The sequence below is a fragment of the Propithecus coquereli genome, unplaced genomic scaffold (genome assembly GCF_000956105.1).
Source record: "Propithecus coquereli isolate 6110/MARCELLA unplaced genomic scaffold, Pcoq_1.0 Scaffold218, whole genome shotgun sequence".
Classification (NCBI taxonomy): domain Eukaryota; kingdom Metazoa; phylum Chordata; class Mammalia; order Primates; family Indriidae; genus Propithecus; species Propithecus coquereli.
This window is the reverse complement of record NW_012146967.1, coordinates 2,687,685-2,707,126: the sequence shown is the minus strand read 5'-3', so window position 1 is coordinate 2,707,126 and position 19,442 is coordinate 2,687,685. Positions and strand designations below refer to the sequence as shown.

The 19,442-nt window shown below is 40.0% G+C and overlaps 1 protein-coding gene across 1 annotated transcript in view; it reads left to right on the top strand.

Annotated features, from left to right (window-relative positions):
* The window catches only part of PRDM4 (PR domain containing 4), a 27,138-nt gene extending 8,017 nt beyond the window's left edge, over positions 1-19,121 (top strand). The window contains exons 5-12 of the mRNA XM_012644723.1: positions 217-1,011; positions 5,305-5,454; positions 7,170-7,288; positions 8,292-8,377; positions 9,010-9,137; positions 9,777-10,091; positions 11,266-11,434; positions 17,439-19,121. Coding sequence (XP_012500177.1) covers positions 217-1,011; positions 5,305-5,454; positions 7,170-7,288; positions 8,292-8,377; positions 9,010-9,137; positions 9,777-10,091; positions 11,266-11,434; positions 17,439-17,751 — 2,075 coding nt within the window. The 3' untranslated portion in view covers positions 17,752-19,121. The remainder of the gene's footprint in view (positions 1-216; positions 1,012-5,304; positions 5,455-7,169; positions 7,289-8,291; positions 8,378-9,009; positions 9,138-9,776; positions 10,092-11,265; positions 11,435-17,438) is intronic.
* Positions 19,122-19,442: the final 321 nt, after the last annotated feature.

Sequence of the window (19,442 nt, the reverse complement as noted above, 5' to 3'; positions counted from 1 at the left end):
ATATATAATTTTTTAGGATTTCTGAGTTTTATAGGAAATAATTATGGCATATGTATGTTGGTATTTATAAAGTATATCTGTTGATTAAATTAAAGAAGTAGGAGGTTATTTTAACTTAGTTACATTTGTAAGGAAAAGAGCTATTGGTACTTGGAATTCTTTATATTTAACAGTGTACTAAAATGGATCTGATATCTCATCATTTCCTTTTCCCAGGCATTTTATCTTATTTAGCTGACAGACCACCTCCTCAGTATATCCACCCCAACTCTATAAATGTTGATGGTAATACAGCATTATTAATTGCCAATAACCCTTCAGCACTAGATCCTTATCAGTCCAATGGAAATGTTGGATTAGAAACAGGCATTGTTTCAATAGACTCTCGCTCTGTGAACACACATGGTGCCCAAAGTCTTCATCCCAGTGATGGCCATGAGGTGGCCTTGGACACAACAATCACTATGGAGAACGTTTCTAGGGTTACCAGCCCGATCTCTTCAGATGGAATGGCAGAGGAGCTTACAATGGATGGTGTTGCAGGCGAACATTCTCAAATCCCAAATGGCTCCAGAAGTCATGAACCTCTGTCTGTGGATTCTGTGAGCAACAACCTTGCAGCAGACGCTGTAGGACATGGCGGTGTGATACCCATTCATGGGAATGGCCTGGAGCTCCCTGTGGTCATGGAGACAGACCACATTGCAAGTCGGGTCAACGGGATGTCTGACAGTGCCCTCAGTGACTCCATCCACACTGTGGCCATGAGCACCAACTCTGTAAGCGTGGCACTCTCTACCTCACACAACCTCGCCTCCCTAGAATCCGTTTCCCTCCATGAAGTTGGCCTGAGCCTCGAACCTGTGGCCGTTTCCTCCATCACCCAGGAGGTTGCTATGGGGACAGGTCATGTAGATGTATCTTCAGACAGTCTTTCTTTTGTACCATCTTCACTGCAAATGGAAGACTCCAATTCAAACAAGGAAAACATGGCAACCTTGTTTTCAATTTGTGAGTTTGTTTAGCCTTTCTCTTTTGGAAATACTGATAAAAAGGGCCATCGTCCCTAACAAGTTTAGTTGCAAAGTTTGGCATTGATTGAGGGAGTATAGAAAGTAATTAGACTTTGGAATTTTTCTTTGCCTTTGTATTGTCCTTTATATTAATGTGGTACCTTTTCTTCAAGTAAGCCAAATGATATACAAACATCTAGTTCGTTCTTGCAACATCCTCCTGAAGAAATGAAACATAAAGTAATCATTTCTGTGTTTTACAGATAAGCATAGCCAGGTGTGGTGGTATGTGCCTGTATTCCCAGCTACTTAGGAGGCTGAAGCAGGAGGATCTCTTGAGCCCAGGAGTTTAAGACTGTGCACTATGATCGTGCCTATGAATAACTACTACACTCCAGCCTGAGCAACACAGCAAGACCCCATCTCTAAAAAAAAATAAAAATTAAAAAAAACAGATAAATTTAATTAGCTCAATAATATTTAAGGTATTTTCCAAGTTTTTATAAATAGAGAGTTATAGGAGTATACCACAGTAAAGCTATTCTGTGCAACGTGCCTTGTGCTTTTTAAACATAAGTCCAAAAACAAATTATTAGATTAATAACCTAATGTAAAAATGTAAGAGGATATAAATGTACTTTTTTTTTTTTTGCTCAGAATGCACATAAATTTCCATAGTTAGGCATATAAAAGTTTTTCTTACTGAGCAACAATAAGAAAAAATATAAAACAGTTGATTTTGGCCGGACATGGTGGCTCACACCTGTAATCCTACAGTCTGGGAGGCTGAGGTGGGAGGATTGCTTGAGCTCAAGAGTTTGAGACCACCCTGAGGAAGAGTGAGACCCTGTTTCTACTAAAAATAGAAAAAATTATCTGGGCATGGTGGCGCATGCCTGTAGTCCCAGCTACTTGGGAGGCTGAGGAAGATTGCTTGAGCCCAGGAGTTTGAGGTTTCTGTGAGCTAGGCTGACGCCATGGCACTCTAGCCAGGGCAACAGAACAAGACGCTGGATCAAAAAAAAAAAAAAAAGTTGATGTTGTCACTATGTACTTCGTGCAGGAAAAGTGTTGAGTCCTTAACTATATGCCAGCCTCTTTGCTAGATGCTGCAAAGAGTACGTGCACATATGTTTAATGGGCTTATCGTCTGATAGGAAGCATAGGCAAGTCAACAGTCTGTCGCAATACAGTATGGTAAGTGCAAAGATGGGGGTAGTTGCATGGTACTAAAGTAGCCTGAAGGGGAGCCGCTAACCAGGCCATGGAAGTGTCAAGGAAGACTTCACCAGAGGAGGTAACCTGTACATTAGCACAGACCTTAAGGACAAGAAAAGTGTAGGCAGTTGAGAGGAAGACAGGAGTCGGCACCTATAAATGCCTAGAATCATGAATGGATCTGAATTGCTGAAGCATAAAATAGAGGTGAGGAGAGGGGTCACGTGGGGAGAGAACTGGGAGCTAGAATACAAAGGGTCTCATAAGGCCATTCAAAGGTTATAAGGAGTGAGGGTTGGAGTGGGGTTCTGTTGCAATGTGAGGATAAATTTGTTAGAGGCAAGCAGGATCTGGTCTGGAAGATGATGCTGTAATTTAAGTGAAGGGTTATGATTTTCCAACCTAGAGTACAGGTAATTAGGATGAGGAGAAGTGGAAGACATATACAGAGAACTCAGTCGAGCTTGCTGATAGGAATGAAGTCGGGGGAAGGGAAGGATTAAGGAGAAAACCCCGGTTTCTGACATGGAAAACTAGATAGATAGGATAATGCAAAGCGGGGGAGGATTAGATGATTATTATTTTTTTTCTGGAGGAGTGATGGTGAGTCCAGTTTTAAACACGTTGATTTCAGTGTCTAAGAAAACCACTAGAGATGTCTAATGAAAAGTTGACTGTGGATCTCAGAGAGATCTGTCTGGAAATATTTAGGGCTCATGAACATGAAGATGTTAATTGTGGCCATGGAAGTGGGATGAAGTAAGAGTGGGGAATGAGAAGAGAGGAGGGCAAAGGATATCAGGGTACAGGGGTGCAGGAAGAGCTGCCAAAGTAGACTGAACAGGAGGGTCAGAAAAGCAGGAGGAAGCCCAGAATGACATGGTGCCACAGAAGCCAGGCAATGGGGAGACCTGCACTAACCTTTTAAAGTCTCGAATTTAGAATTTTTAAATATTTTAATCCAAGAATGTAATTAATGTGAGGCTCATGAATTTAGCAAATGATAAGGGGTAACCTAAATAAGCCTAACGATCCTTCCCTAAGTGGGCAAGCAGAACTACTTCTAAATGTGTGTATCTTTTTTAATGAAATATAATTTACATATACATGTTAAAGTGTACAATTTAGTGGTGTTTAGTTTATTCATCAGGTTGTGCAAACATCACCACTACCTATTTCCGAAACATTTTAGTCACTCCCCATTCCCTCCTCCCCGCCATTCTCAGGCAACCTCTAATCATCTTTCTCTCTCTATGGATTTGCCTATTCTGGACATTTCATGTAAATGGAATCATAATGATATGTAACCTGTGTCTAGCTTCTTCCCCTTATAATGTTGTAGGTCATCCATGTTATAACATGTATGTCATTCCTTTTTATGGCTGACTAATATTCTGTAATATGGGTATGCCACATTTTGTTTATCCATTTATCAGTTGATGGACATTTGAGTTGTTTCTACTTTGACCATTATGAGTAATGCTGCTGTGAACCACTACTCTCATGTACAAGATTTTGCATGAACATAAACATACGTTCTTAAATGTATATCTAGGAGTAGAATTGCTCTATATTTAACTTTTTGAAGGAGTGGCAGACTGTTTTCTGAGTCATTTTGTAATCCTGACAGCAGTGTGTGACAGTTCCAATTTCTCCACATTTTTGCTAACACTTCATTTCTTTCTTTTTTTTAATTATAGCCCTCCTTGTGAGTGTGAAGTGGCTTGTCATTGTGGGGTGGTTTGATTTTATTTTTTTTTAAGAGTTGGGGTCTTGCTGTGTTGCCCAGGCTAGACTTGAACTCCTGGGCTCAAATGATCCTCCACCTCAGCCTCCCGAGTATCTGGGACTATAGATGTGTGACACTATGCCTGGCTGCATAGTAGTTTTGATTTGCATTTTTCTAATGACTAACGATGTTAAACATCTTTTATGTACTTAATGGCCATGTGTATATCTTCTATGGAGAAATTTTCTAAGCATTTTTTTGCAGTATGAAATCTGAATCTCCTCTGTTTGGAGGTGATTCCCCTTCGTAAGCGCAGTTCTCAGTGTGTGTAGAGGATCTCGAGTCTGATAATTCAAAGACTTTTTAATCAAGTAGTAGTTGAAGAAGTAATGTTATTACTGTTTTGCCTAAATATGAAAACTCACCCTTGTTTTGTGGCACAAGTAGAAGTTTCTAATGTATTGCTTAAGAAAATAAGACACTTAGATAGCTGTGGTTTATGTATTCTAACTATTTTGTGAATGAATTTGGAAGGTTTGAACTCAGTCATTTACTAATAGTGTCATAAATACTATTCCTTAACAGAGGGAAAGGAAAGTGTAAAGAATAGAACAAAAGAAGATTTATGGAAGACACTCATAAGCTGGTAAAAGTGAACTCGTAGTAAGAATAGAGAATAGTATATGAAGGCAGCACTCTCTGACTCTTGACACTCTGCAAAAAGAAAGACCATGTGAACAATAAGAAATTAAGAGTTTAAAGCAAACATGCCTGCAAGAATATGATTTTGCCTGCCTTTTAAAAGAGCAGATTGCATTTTTTTTTTTGACTTAAGAATGTGTCATCAAAACTTGGTTCAGCATTCTGTAGTGAAGCAAAAGAGTGCAGTGGTACAGCTGGCTCTGACTCTGTTGTCCTATAATGTCATCTGCATGTTGGCTTTGAATGACTAGCATTTCAATTTAGTTTCCTCTTGCAGTTCAGAATCTGTATGTTTTGGACTTTAGGACATCATATCTAAACGTATTACTTATCTACTTAATGTAAGGGACTGTGTACTCGATTGTGGAAGTAATAATCAGTGTTTCTCTTATGCACTGAATAGAAAACTAGGTCCTGTTGGATAAAAAGAAAAAAATCATGTCTTATTGAAGTCCGAAGAGTGGTATAAAAGTGGTTATATATTTTAGTGTAAGAAAGTGGTTCTTTGATCAGAATATTTCTACTAGAACCTTGCTTCTTACTGGTTACATGTTAGTAATTTGCATTTAAATAAAAAACCATGTGGTAGTTTAGCCTGCTTGAAGTAAACCCATTTGTGTTGCTCACATTTGCTATTCACAGGGTGTACTCTCTGTGACCGAGCCTATCCCTCAGACTGCCCTGATCATGGACCAGTGACTTTTGTTCCTGATACTCCAATAGAGAGCAGAGCAAGGCTTTCTCTCCCAAAGCAGCTTGTTCTCCGCCACTCAATTGTGGGAGCAGAAGTTGGTAAGAACCTTGGAACCATAAAACCCCATTAAGTCTCTCCGTCGTTCGTAGGATAGAATTGTAAAAGTGGATGTGTATAATTTATTATTTCTGGTTGATCCAAGAAGTCAATTTATGGCTTAAAATTTATGCTTTTGGGGAATATTTGTTTTGTCTTCTGGCAATAACAATAAATCAAGTTGAAAACTTTATTGGGAAACCTCCTCTCTTAGAATCAGAATTGAATCGAGGAAAGAATCCTGGCCTGAGTCTTTGAAGCCTTGACTTCTGTTCTCAGCTCTCTCATCCTCTAACAATTACCCTAACAATACACTCTTTGGAATTTAGTTTCTTTTATAGAAACATGGAGAATTCACCACTGATAACTTTATGGCATAAAAGGTATTTAGATCAAATGTTTATAAATTGTCTAATAACTCCTTAGGAATAAGAAATGTAGACTCCCAGAGTTTACTTACCCTTATTTGAATTTAGCATGGCTTCTGAGTTACTGTGCCATTTCTTTGAAAACATAACGTTAGGTTCATTATTCTTTCAGCTTCAGCTTGAGGATGAGTTATTTGAAAGTGCTGAATAGCTTAGATAATATAGAGCAGAGCTTTAAGCACAGATTTTAGAAGTTTATTTTATAGTAATTGCTTTATATTTCTACAATAGAATAATGTTTTCTAGATTTTTTTTTTTTAATTTTTTTTTTTTTTTTTTTTTTTTGAGACAGAATCTTAACTGTGTTGCCTGTGCTGGAGTGCCGTGGCGTCAGCCTAGCTCACGGCAACCTCAAACTCCTGGGCTCAAGCAATCCTCTGCCTCAGCCTCCCAAGTAGCTAGGACTACAGGCATGCACCACCATGCCCGGATAATTTTTTCTATATATTTTTAGTTGTGCAGCTAATTTCTTTCTATTTTTAGTAGAGACGGGGTCTTGCTCTTGCTCAGGCTGGTCTCGAACTCCTGAGCTCAAACAATCCTCCCGCCTCGGCCTCCCAGAGTGCTAGGATTACAGGCGTGAGCCACCGTGCCCAGCGGGATTTTTTAACATGTTAACTCTAAAATTATACATTTGGAAAGACACGGTTAGGTTCCTTTTGTATAAAAGTGAGTTACAGGGTCAAGAATTTTTTTTTTTTTTTTTTTAAGAGATAGGGTCTCATTCTGTCACCCAGGCTGGAGTGCAGTGGCATGATCATGGTTCACTGCAGCCTCCAATTCCTGGACTCAAGTGATCCTTCTGCCTCAGCCTTCCATGTAGTTGGGACTACAGGTACATACCACCATGCCTGGCTACTTCTTAAAAAATTTTTTGTAGAGACAGGGTCTTGCTGTGTTGCCCAGGCTAGGCTGGTCTTGAACTCCTGGCCTCAAGCAAGCAATCATCACACGTCGGCCTCCCAAAGTGCTGGGATTACAGGTGTGAGCCACTGCTCCTGGCCAAGAATTTCTGATACCACTTCTTACTGAGCATTTCTTCTGAGCCCCATGTAATCTTTTTATTACATTTCAGATACTTACAGGCTGGGACAAATAAGGCTTAGCTACCTCTCAGGAGTGCTAGCGTATCAGTTCTTAGGTTCACTGAAAATTAGATTCTTTGTGTGAGTTAAGCACCTCTCTCTCTACTCCCATGTTAGACCAGGGGGAAAAAAAGCACCTCTCTCTTCTATCTTCTATTAGTTGTTTAAATAATTGATTGTGTAGTTGGTATCCTTCCACTGTAGGTGTATGGGCAGGAGAAACCATTCCTGTGCGGACTTGCTTTGGGCCTCTTATTGGCCAGCAGAGTCACTCCATGGAAGTAGCAGAATGGACAGACAAAGCAGTTAACCATATCTGGAAGGTCAGTGTTGATGAAAGTTTTCTGTGACTTCTGGCTGTTTTTATTATGATGAAGTATTTAAAAAGGGATCTAAAGTCAAAATCAGCCAGGACTGATACAGTGCCATTCACCTGCCAGTCATTTATTTAATAGTGCATCCTCTCTATTATTCTTGGTAGCCAACGTATAATATATAGCAAAGCACCAGCTATTGGAAATAGAGGACAAACTGTTTTAGTCTGCATTTTGTGAGGTAATCCAATGATTTTAATCATTTTATGCCTTTTAAGTACTTGTGGCAGCGGAGGCCATGGACTTTGTTTGTATAATAAAAGTCTTATTTTGTAATCAGCTAAAACATTCCTCAAATATTTACCTTGGGAAACAATTTTAGAATTAGAAGCTAAGATTATTGCTCTAGTTCTTTAATGGGAGGGGCTAGAAATGCAAGGTTTTGACATAAACAGCTATTCCTGTAAGTATTTATCTAAAAATCTTAGTCAATGTGTTGGGAATGAGGCCTGCAAAATTAAAGTGAGGGGAAAATGAGTCTTGCAATAATTGGAAAGGTAAGGTACCATTGTCATCAGGGACTTCAATTTTGGTGTCCAAAATAGAATGTAAGAATGCTAGATCCAGTTGGAGAATGAGAGGGAATGGTCCTCTGCCCTTAATGGGCATTCATTCATTCATTGCCTACCGTGTGGTGTGTGATTAAGACAGGTAGACAAGTAAGTAGACTAGTTTTTTGTCTTTTCTAGTGAAAAGGTGAATAATCAAGAGCAAAGTCATTCTCTTCCCTGAGCACCAACTGTAGGTTTTTTATGGTCTTTACCATATTGCTGGGAATAGGGGGGTTGGTGAAACAACAAACATGTTGGAGAAGGCAATCCTGTATTTTCACACTGACTGGGAAAGCTGTGACCTACTGCAAATGAGTAAATGAGATGATTGTTGATTGAATTTAGTGTGGTACTTTATTGCCTGTCAGTTCATTTGACATGTGTTGGCTTTCCATTGCCAGATATACCATAACGGTGTCCTAGAATTCTGCATCGTTACAACTGACGAAAATGAATGTAATTGGATGATGTTTGTGCGCAAAGCCAGGTAAGAGTAGTCTTGGATGAGAGAAATAGTTACCGTTCAGATGTTTTTAAATAGGAAGCTTTGCATGAAGTGGGAAAGAATCAAAGAATCCAAATTACACCAGTACCTGAGCATATTTAAAGGCTAAGGATTTTCAACTCTGGTAGTGGTTGACTAATAGTGATTATGAATTAAAACATATGAAACTGTACTTTTTTTAATGAGCGGTTTATTCAGTTTACCAATGCAATAAGAAACAATATATTCATCATTAAATGTGCAAGTGGGTGCCTTTTTGTTATATTGACTATTAGTTACCCTGTCAGACTGTTATGGGAGTTAATTCTTGTTCATCTGGCTATCACTGTGTCTTTTGTCACATTGTTTAAGACTTGATTGTTATTTCCTTTTTTTTCCTTCCAATAACAGACTCTAGTGTTTCTGACTATAAAAGATAATCAACTGATATATGGAAGTAAGAATGCTGTTTCTCTACTAGTCCCTCCTTTTAGGTAGTATAGGGAATTACAAAATTGTTCCAGAGAAAATATTTCTACCTAAGCTTTCATATAGGATTTCGCCATGGGGAGAATGATGTGTTTAGTATACATTTCAAAATTAATGTGCTTGATCTGTTAAATGTGATAACTTAGGAATCGGGAAGAGCAGAATTTGGTGGCTTATCCTCATGATGGAAAAATCTTTTTCTGCACCTCACAAGATATCCCTCCTGAAAACGAACTGCTTTTTTATTATAGCCGGGATTATGCTCAGCAGATTGGTAAGTTAATGTAAGACTTAAGTTTGTCATGAAAATAGCATAGTAAAAGCACCAGGACCAGGAATAAAGTTTTGGTAATGATTTACATATTAGCTGAAGCAAATCACATGCCTTTGTATATATAAAAACAAGCTATTACCTTTATATTTGAGGTGTTTGAAATCTGGGACATTCTCCATAAGCTGAATGTTATTGACCAAGCAGTATTCATATGAAATGATCTTTTACTTTTGTTTGGAGCTTTGATGTTCCTAAGGCTATTTTCTGAGCCAGTACCATTGAGATGTAAGTTCATGAAGTACAGCAATGACCTTTGATTTGATTTAACCCGCATAGGCTTTCTCTTTGCACTGTTTTATGATGACAAGTGATGTTTAAGAGTTTGTGTGTGCTGTAAATCTAAATATTTTGCTTAGGAAAGAGGATTTATAATCCAGTATTTACCAAGTGCTTTCTTTGTGCCTGGTATACTATTTTGGATGCTGGGGATAGAGCATTGAATAAGACATTTTTGTTTTATAGGTAGTGGGCAAATTGGAAATTCTGGTAGAAGGGAGAATCACAAGCAATAATTGTTAACATCAAGAACAAGTTTTAAGATTTCTATATCAGGAGACATTGAGTAATTTTTTTTAATAGGTGTTCCTGAACACCCAGATGTACACCTCTGTAACTGTGGCAAGGAATGCAATTCTTATGCAGAGTTCAAAGCCCATCTGACCAGCCACATCCATAACCACATTCCTAGCCAGGGCCACAGCAGCAGCCATAGGCCAAGACACAACAAAGAAAGGAAGTGGAAGTGCTCGATGTGCCCCCAAGCTTTTATCTCTCCTTCCAAACTTCATGTCCACTTTATGGGTCACATGGGTATGAAGCCCCACAAGTGTGATTTCTGTAGCAAGGCTTTTTGTGATCCCAGCAACCTACGGACCCACCTCAAGATACATACAGGTAAGTTGTATTGGACTGTCAGAATGGAATTTTCCCAGCAATTAGAAAATGCGGTAGTAAAGGCTTTGCAGAGGGATAGTATTGTGGGTAGAGTTATGATTTTCAGAGAAAGAATCCAGATTACTTTCAGCAGGACCTCACTGGATGGTGAACCTTGGTTGGATAATTGAGGGTCCTTGGAGGGTGTTACTTCCAGTTATTAAGATGACTCTCCAGGTGCCTCCACCATAGTTTGAAGGTACCTGGAAAAATACAGTTAATAATCAGGAAGTTGATAAATGTGTTTGGAATTAAATTGAAGGGAATTCTGTAGAAGCAGCCTGAGCTTCCCATTAGTGCTCACCCCTGCTCACCAGCCAGCCAGAGCTAATTTTTCTCCTTTGAATATAACTCAGTACACACTGCCAAGATTTGTGTTTTGAGCTTTCATTTTCTAAACTCCCTTTCTTAGTACTTATTTTATTTCATGCATACTACAAAATAACTGATAAAGTTTTAGCTTTCTTGGTCGGTCGTTTGTTCTCCAGATCTTTAAAAGGAGGTTTCTTCCTCATCCTTTTGCATTAAGACTGAGTAGTTGCAACAGAGACCATATGGCTCAGAAAGCCTAAAATACTGTATAGCCTTTTAAGAAAGGGTTTGCCGACCCCTAGCTTAGCAGGGTCTTATTTTTGCTTTCTTGGATGGATTTTATTTCATCCCTGGTTTATGAGGTCATATTATATGTTTAAACAAGGTAGGGAAAAACTATAAAATGTAGCTTATAAAAATATGTTTGCCTTGAGACAAGTTCTAGAATACATGAGTGTTTTTGTTAAATAATTGTGTTAGGCAGGGCACCAGGATTTGGAGTGATTTTTTTTTTTCATTTTTTTCATTTTCATTTTCATTTTTTTTTATATCATGTATCAGCTATGAACATAAAAAATAATACATATTTATGTCAGAGGTACTAAAGGAGGTGTATTTATTAGCTTTACTCATTTTGGTTGCAGAATACAAACTCAGTGGCTCTGAGTGGTTCTGGGTAGACAGCCCTAGAAATTAAAGTTCCACTTACCAGTCAGCTCTGCATTATTCCTGCCTCTGCTGCATACTCGTACATGTGCCTGTTTGTCTTGGGAATGCCAGCAGTTGTTGTATTTACTGGTTGATAATTTGGGTCAATTTGCAGGTCAGAAGAACTACAGGTGTACTTTGTGTGACAAGTCTTTCACCCAGAAGGCTCACCTGGAGACCCACATGGTCATCCACACAGGCGAGAAGAATCTTAAGTGTGATTACTGTGACAAGTTGTTTATGCGGAGGCAGGACCTCAAGCAGCACGTGCTCATCCACACACAGTAAGTTACCCTGTGGCCAAGACGTTGTCCCTCAGGTGGTGAGCTGTTGTGTGGCTGCAGCCAAGCCTACCAACTCAAGGGTTTGCAAGTGCTGACTCATCTCATCATCTGTTTCCTGCCTTGATGCTGTGGTAGGTAGATGCCTCCTGTGTTGCACATAGCCAAGCCAAGGTTGGAACACTAAGGTTTTGGTTTCATCCTGGAAGGTTTCACTTGTTTGCTTTTTTTTTAATTTTTCACATCTACTGTCTGTATTTTCTTGTACTCAAGTTTTCAAAACATAATCTCATTTATTTATTAATTTAACAATTTTCTTAAATACTTCCTTGATGCCCAGCCTTGTGCTAGGTGGTAGAACAACAGAGATGAGAGACACTGTCCCTGTCTTTAAAGAGCTCACAGTCCAGTAAAAGAAACAGACAAGTAAACATTTATCGTACTGTGTTGCAATTGTTAGAATAAGCGTTGGATGCTGAAAGACTATAGTAGAGGGGCACCTAACCCAGCCTGGGGGCATCTGGGAAAGCTTCCTTGTAGTTAGAGCTAAGCTATAAAGAAGATAAATCAGAATTATTCAGGGAGGCAAAGAAGAGTAAGGAATTAGAATGGTGTTCTAGACAGGGGAAATGGCATAGGCAGAAACGTAGATGCAGGAAGGACTGTTGAATGCAAGTGGTTCTTTGTACTTAGAACATAGTGTGCCTGTGAGAGAGTGATGGAGTGAGACGCAGCAGCCACACCGTGAAGAGCCTTTTGTCCTGTTAAGAAAATTAAATTTCATTCCAGAAATAAAGGGGAGCCACTGAAGGATCCACCACTCCCCTCCACCCCCCTGCATACCAGGAACTGTTCCATTGCTCTGTGTGTGTGCGAATTGCATAAAAATTTTACCATCTTAACCGTTTTTAAGTGTCCAGTTCAGTATTCACATTGTTGTGCAAGCACTGAAGGATTTTAAGAAAAGGAGTGACATGGTGAGATATCCATTCTATAAAGAGTACTCTGGCAGGTGGACAGAGGATGATTGAAGGAAGAGGAGACCACATAATGGGAGACTGATTAGGAATTTATTACTTAAATCCACATGTAATTAAAGGTCTAGCCTGTGTTAGTCATGGTGGTAGAGAGAAGAAATGTTTTGGGGGGATAAAAATTTAAAAAAAAAAACTGTTTTGTGGATCTCAGCTTTTAGCAAGTGTTAGAAGAGAGAGAAGACATGATGAGCTTGTATTATGGAGGTATTCTTTAGAAATCCATGTTCACTGGAAACTTTATGTATTATTGTAGAATTTGGATAAATACTTCGCTTTAATTTCAGCTCTTTTGTCTGCTTCTTAATCACAGTACAACCTGAAACACAAAACAGCCAAGGAGTCTGGATTTACATTCCTAACTCTCAAAAGGACCTTTTAAAACAAAGTCTTCATTAGTTTCATTATTAGTGTGAACTTTTAGAAAATTAGACAGGAATCACCAAATATTATATAGAATTGCACAGTGTTAGAGCTGAAAGAGATCTCTGGGATCATCTAGTCTAATTGCCTGTCTAATCAGCCTGTTGCCTTAACAAAATATCATAGATTGGGTGGCTCAGACAACTGGAGAGACAGCAAGAGATGGCAGCCATTGAGCAAGCCAGGAAGAGGGCCCTCACCAGAACCCAGCCCTGCTGGTGCCCTGATCATAGACTTCCAGCGTCCAGAACTGTGAGAAAGCAAATTTCTTATGAGAGAGAATGAGAGAGAGAATGGGAGCTCTGATCTCTTCTTATAAGGACATTGATCTCATCGTGGAGGGCCCACCCTCCTGACCTCTGCTAACCCTAATTATCTTCCAGAGGCCCCACGTCACACTGGGGGTTGGGGGCTGAGGGGACAAATATTCAGTCTTTAACACTGCCCATTATCATTGCCTCAGGAATGTGAAAAACAATCATTGTTGCCAGGACCCCACCCCTGGGAATTCTAATTTAATTGGTCAGGAGTAGAGCCCTGACCTTGGTATTCTGAAAAGCTCTCTAAGTGATTCTGATGTCCAGCCAGGGTTAAGAACTGCTGAGTTTGTCCAAGTGAAAGACTGATTTCCACAATATCTCTGGCAAGTGGATATATTATTTCTTAAATATCACACAAATGTAGTTTTGAAGAAAAGTTTTGCTTGAACCAAGTGACATCAGCCTCTATTTTTTCATCTACATCTGCCCTTTATTAAACTTACTATACACGTAAGTTTAATATTCCTTTAAATTGACAGCCTTTCATACAATTTATGGTCACTGTCATGTTTCCATTAAACCCTCTTTTCCTCAGGCCAAATGTCCCTAATTTCTGAAACTTTTCTTCATATCACCTAGTTTCAAATTTGGTACCCAAAAGTGATATATTCCAGATATGATCTGTTCAGTACATAGTAAAGTAGAATTATTGTCTTTTTTTTTTTTTTTTTTTTTTAAGAGACAGGATCTTGCTCTGGTGCCTGGGCTGGAGTGCAGTGGTGTGATCATAGCTCACTGCAGCCTGGAACTCCTGGGCTCAAGTGATCCTCCTGCCTCGGCCTCCCATGTAGCTGGGTCTACAGATGCATGCCACCATACCTTGCTATATTTTATTTATTGGTTTTGTAGAGACAGGGTCTTGCTTTGCTGCACAGGCTGGTCTCAAGCACCTGGCCTCAAGCAGTCCTGTCTCAGCCTCCCAAAGTGCTGTCGTCTTTCTTGGTCTTGACCTTGATTCTGTTCCTTCAAGTGATGCCTAATTTGCACTTGGTTTTTTGTAGCCACTTTACAGCATAATGCTGGTGTAAGTCATTCACATAAAAAAACACTATTCACTAAAAATATTTTTGAATGACACTTTAGGCTTCCTATAGAGATCATTAGTAAAATTTTCATATGTTTGTATTTTTACTTTTGGGCATTTCAAAGTGGATGTAGTAGTATTGGCATTCTTTTTATTTATCTGCTTAAAAAGTAAATAGCTGCAGCCCTAAAGCCAAATGTAAGAAGAGCTCCTCTCCTCCGAGAGTGGAAGGGTTATGGCAGAAACTGGCTTTGCCCTTCCTCTGAGAAAGAAGAATTTGAGAGGAAGAGTGGTGAGGTTGACTTCCTAGGTCATCTCCTTAGTCTCACGGCTTTACATTTTATCTTTATGATTTATATCTCCAGCCTCATACATATAACCATCATTCAGCAGCTCTGATGCTTTGGATATCTACCAGGCAAATCAAACCTAACATATCCAAGACTTTTTCTTTTTTTTTTTTTTAAAGAGTTGGGGTCTCTGCACTCTGGAAGGCCAAGGGAGGAAGATCACTTGAGGTCAGGAGTTTGAGACCAGCCTGAGCAAGAGCAAGACCCCATCTCTACCAAAACTAGAAAAAATTAGCCTGGCGTTGTGATACACACCTGTAGTCCCAGCTACTCTGGAGGCTGAGGCAGGAGGATCGCTTGAGCCTAGGTGTTTAAGGCTGTGGTGAGCTGCGATGATGCCACTGCACCCAGGGCAACAGGGAGAGACTCTGTCTACAAAAAAACAAAAAAAAGAGATGGGTCTCACTCTGTCACCTAGGCTGGAGTGCATTCGCAGGATCATAGCTTACTATAGCCTCAAACTCCTGGGCTCAAAGGATCCTCCCACTTCAGCCTCCCAAGTAGCTGGGATGACAGGCATGTGCCACCACACCTGGTGAAAACTCAACTCTTAATATTACCCCACAAACTTGATTTCTCCCAGTGTTCACCAGCTCATTAAATGGCACCATCATTCAACCCAGTGGCTCAAGCCAAACACCTTGGAGTAATCCTCACCTTAGTCTTTCCTTCCTTCCATCCTTCGGCCATCACCTTGTCCAAGCTACCAGGTTCTCTTGTATGGAACACTTCAGTAGTCTCCCAGTTGACCTCGCTGCTACTGCTCCTGTCTCATCTGTTCCCCCAAACAGATGCGTACACACACACTGTTCTGTCCACAGGTGCCAGAGCAATCCATTTCAGATATGTCAGATTGTGCCCATCTCCACTTGTAAGCGTCTAGTGGCTTTTCACCATATTTGTGTTAACAAGTTTTTGTCATAGCCTGGAAGTGCCTTCATAACGTGGTAGTGGTATGCAGCTACCTCTCCCACTTCATCTTTTATTACTTTTCTTCTCATGTTCTGCTCTAGCCACACTGGCTCTCCCCTTGCTACTATCTGATCATACTAAACACACCGTAGTCTCAGGTCCTTTGCACTGCGCTGCCTCTGCCTATCAACCGCTCCCTCCATGTACCTACGTGTCTTCCTTCCTCACTGCATTCAGGTTTCTGCTCAAATGTTACCTCCTCAGAATGGCCTTCTTTGATTGTCTTACCTAAAACAGGATCTCGTCACTCTCAACCTGGCTTCATTTTTTTTCATCTGATAATCATGTTACATGTTTTTTAGTTGTTTATGTTATCTCCTTTCCACTAGAATGCTAGCTCCATGAAGGCAGAGACTGAGTTTATCCACATTCTGTAGACCTAGCATCTAGACAGTGCCTGGCATATATTAGACACACAATAAATATGTGTTGAATGGACATATAAAAACCATTGGACTGGACAGTGAGAGGTCAGACTTCTAATTTGTTGTGGCCTTGAACAAGTTAGTTAATTTTCATGCATGTAATGTTTCTCATCTACAGAATTAAAATGTTAGATTACATTGGTGGTTTTAAAATTGCTCCAGAGAATTCCAAGGGCTCCACAGAATTCTTCAGTGCCAAATCTTGCTAGGAGAGGGTGGTAGAAATGCTAAGGTGGCCAGGCTTCAGAACTCCCCACTGCACCCTGCCACTCCTTCAAGGATTTTAACGCCCTTTATCTGTTCCATATTGGGCTTTCATTAAGACATATGCACGGTTCAGCTGTTCAAAAAAAGAGTTTAAAATTCCTGGTCTATATTATCTCTAAGGTTCTTTTCAACTCTCAAATGTCTAGGCCAGGGTTACTCAAGCCTTGACACTGTTGCTGTTTTGACCCAGTTAATTTGGGGGTGGAGGGGTGGCCTGCCCTGTGCAGTGTAAAATGTTTAGCAGCATCTTTGGTCTTTTCCCACTAGATGTCAACAGCACTGCCCCTCCCCAGTTATGACAACCAGAAATTCCTCCAGACGTTGCCAGATGCCCCCATAGAGGCAAAGTCACCTTTAGTTGAGAACCATTAGTCTAAGCAAAGGACAGAAAATGGCAGTTTCATAAAAGTAGTGTTTAGGAAAATATAAATTAACACCATAGTGAGATAGCATTTTATACTGGCCAGTTGGCAAACATTTTTTAAATTTGAGTCTTCCAATTGTTGGTAAGAATATGGGGCAACAAGCATTCTCAATGACTGACATGTATATTGATACAACTGCATTGGAAAGCAGTTTGGCATGATCTAGTAAAGTTGAAAATATGCATATCCTTTGATCCAACCGTATTGCTCTTGGATATGTACCCTAGAGAAATTTATACATAATGCAGAGCAACTTATTACAAGTATGGAAATGTTCATAGGAGTCTTGCTTATGATTAAAAAAACCTGGAAACCACCAAAATATCCATTAGCAAAAAACAAGTCCATTACCACGGATAATTTGTGGTATGTCTGTAAGTAGTATGCAGCAGTAGAAGGGAACTAACAACTTATACTGGCAGCAACTTGAATGAATTTCACAAGCATCTTACTGAGTGAAGGAAGCAAGACACAAAAGAAATATACATAATATGGTCCTATTTATGTAGAATTCTAAAATAGGCAAAATCAGCCTGTGCTGTTTAAAGTATACAAATGTTTTATGACTTCTGTATGATAGATCTCGTATAAAAAAAGCCTGATTCGTACCCCCATAACATGCTGAAATAGAAATTTAAAAAAAAAAAAGCCTGATTCTAGAAGGGTAGAGCTTCTCTGATAAAGTCCCAAGGTTGTAAAGAATAAGTGTGTGCCTCACTTGTCATTTGTAACCCCAAATCAAATGTTTTTTCTTGTATCCCTCTTAGAGAACGCCAGATCAAGTGTCCCCAGTGTGATAAGCTGTTCTTGAGAACAAATCACTTAAAGAAGCATCTCAATTCTCATGAAGGAAAACGGGATTATGTCTGTGAAAAATGTACAAAGGCTTATCTAACCAAATACCATCTCACCCGCCACCTGAAAACCTGCAAAGGGCCCACCTCCAGTTCATCAGCACAAGAGGAGGAGGAAGAGGATGACTCAGAAGAGGAAGATCTAGCAGACTCTGTGGGGACAGAAGACTGCAAGATTAACAGTGCTGTATATTCAGCGGATGAGTCTCTCTCTGCACATAAATAAAAGAAAAAGAAGCAAGCTATTTTGGATGGATAATGCAAAGGGAAAAACACACATAACCAGTTATCCACTACAGTAGTTTTTTATATGAAGTGGTTCCTGATTTCTTTTCAGCCAGTAGTCAAAACAGACTGACTGGGAATGGATAAAGCACTTATAGAAGAGTATAAATGAAAACACTTTTTAAAACATTGGAAAAAGAGAGCATGTGTCCTATTTTTAAGTGATGGATGGGGAGGAAACTGTCAACTTTTGAGGTCTGTTCCTTATATACATGATAATCTGGGAGATGCATTTATGCCAGAGTCAAAGCTGTCTTCTGCCCATATTTATTTCAAGTTCTTCCATTATTACATTTTCCTGCTCACCTATGACTTGGTAACACTCTAAACTTGGTCCCTGCGCCATAGCCGTCCTGATTGCTGATTGTGTTTTATGCAGATTCTTGTGACTTATACTCATCCCAGAATGGGTTGGAACACAGCAGCCTGTTATTTTTCAGGTGACAAGTTTAAAGCAGCACCTGCCTTAACCTCTCTTGGCTACTTGGGAGTTTAGGGTAGATCTTGCTTCCAGATTTTCAGCAGGTACCTAGAGGGCAAATAAAAAAGGACGGTCATTTATTTAATAGGCAGTGATGGGAAAAGAAAAGGAGAGAAGCCTGGCCACTGTCCAAGAAGCTAGCTTTGATGGAAGCCAGAGCAAATCACCTGGTTATGGTTACATATTGTTACAAAGTCAGAGGCTTAGACATGTGTCTCTCTGACTCCAGTAAAGCCTCCAGCCATTCAGACACAGGGGACCTGGAGGTCTAGAGAGCCCAAATGCTGCCTGCTGGACTGCCTCCTGACAGCAAGTACATGTGGACTCACCTGACAAAGTGGTACCTCAGCCCATGGAAGGGAAAGAAGGGTTTACCATATGAAAAGTATCAAGACACCATTAAAATGTTGCCAATTCAGAACAACAAATGACTCAAATGCATTGGTGTATTTGCATAGTTGGGCCTTCCCAGTTGTCTCTGTGCTGAACCTCACCAGAGAAGCATGGAAGATGCCAGAGAATTTGGAAGGTAAAGAAGGCTTAGTGGTCACCACATGGGTCTGTTTTCAGGTTCCCAGCTTAGTCAGTTTATCCACCACCTGGGCTTCGTGTCTCCCGTGCACATCCAACTTTCAGAAAGAAGCAGACCATCCTTAAGTTGACAGGGTTGTGGAATATGCGCTCCTGCTCAAAGGCACAACCTCTGGGCTGGAGTAGAGGACTCTGGTGGGAAGGTTTTGCTGCTAATGTATTTGTGGAATGAATGTATTTCATTCAAATCTGTATTCCTCTAGGAAGGATTAAAATAAAAACTTTTTTAAAATGTAGGATTCTTCTTATAATCTGGTTTTGTGGAGGAAGGAGAAGATGAGTTTTCTGGAGAAAATCAAGAACAATTTGATTTTTTCTGAAGTACTAAGTATTACAGCTTTGAGGTCATATTCTAATTGTTTCTGTGTAATAGTGTTTAGACAAACCATGTTTCCTGTGTTTCCAGCCACCTTCTGCCGTCTGCTTCCTCCTAGGAGAATTATGGCAGGTCTGCAGTCGGGGGCGGGGGTGGCTGCTGACACTGGGTCATGAAGTCAGGGCAGTTCTGGTACCAAGGGCAGCTTCAAGCTTAGCCTTTTGCCAAAGGCATCCTGGTGCAG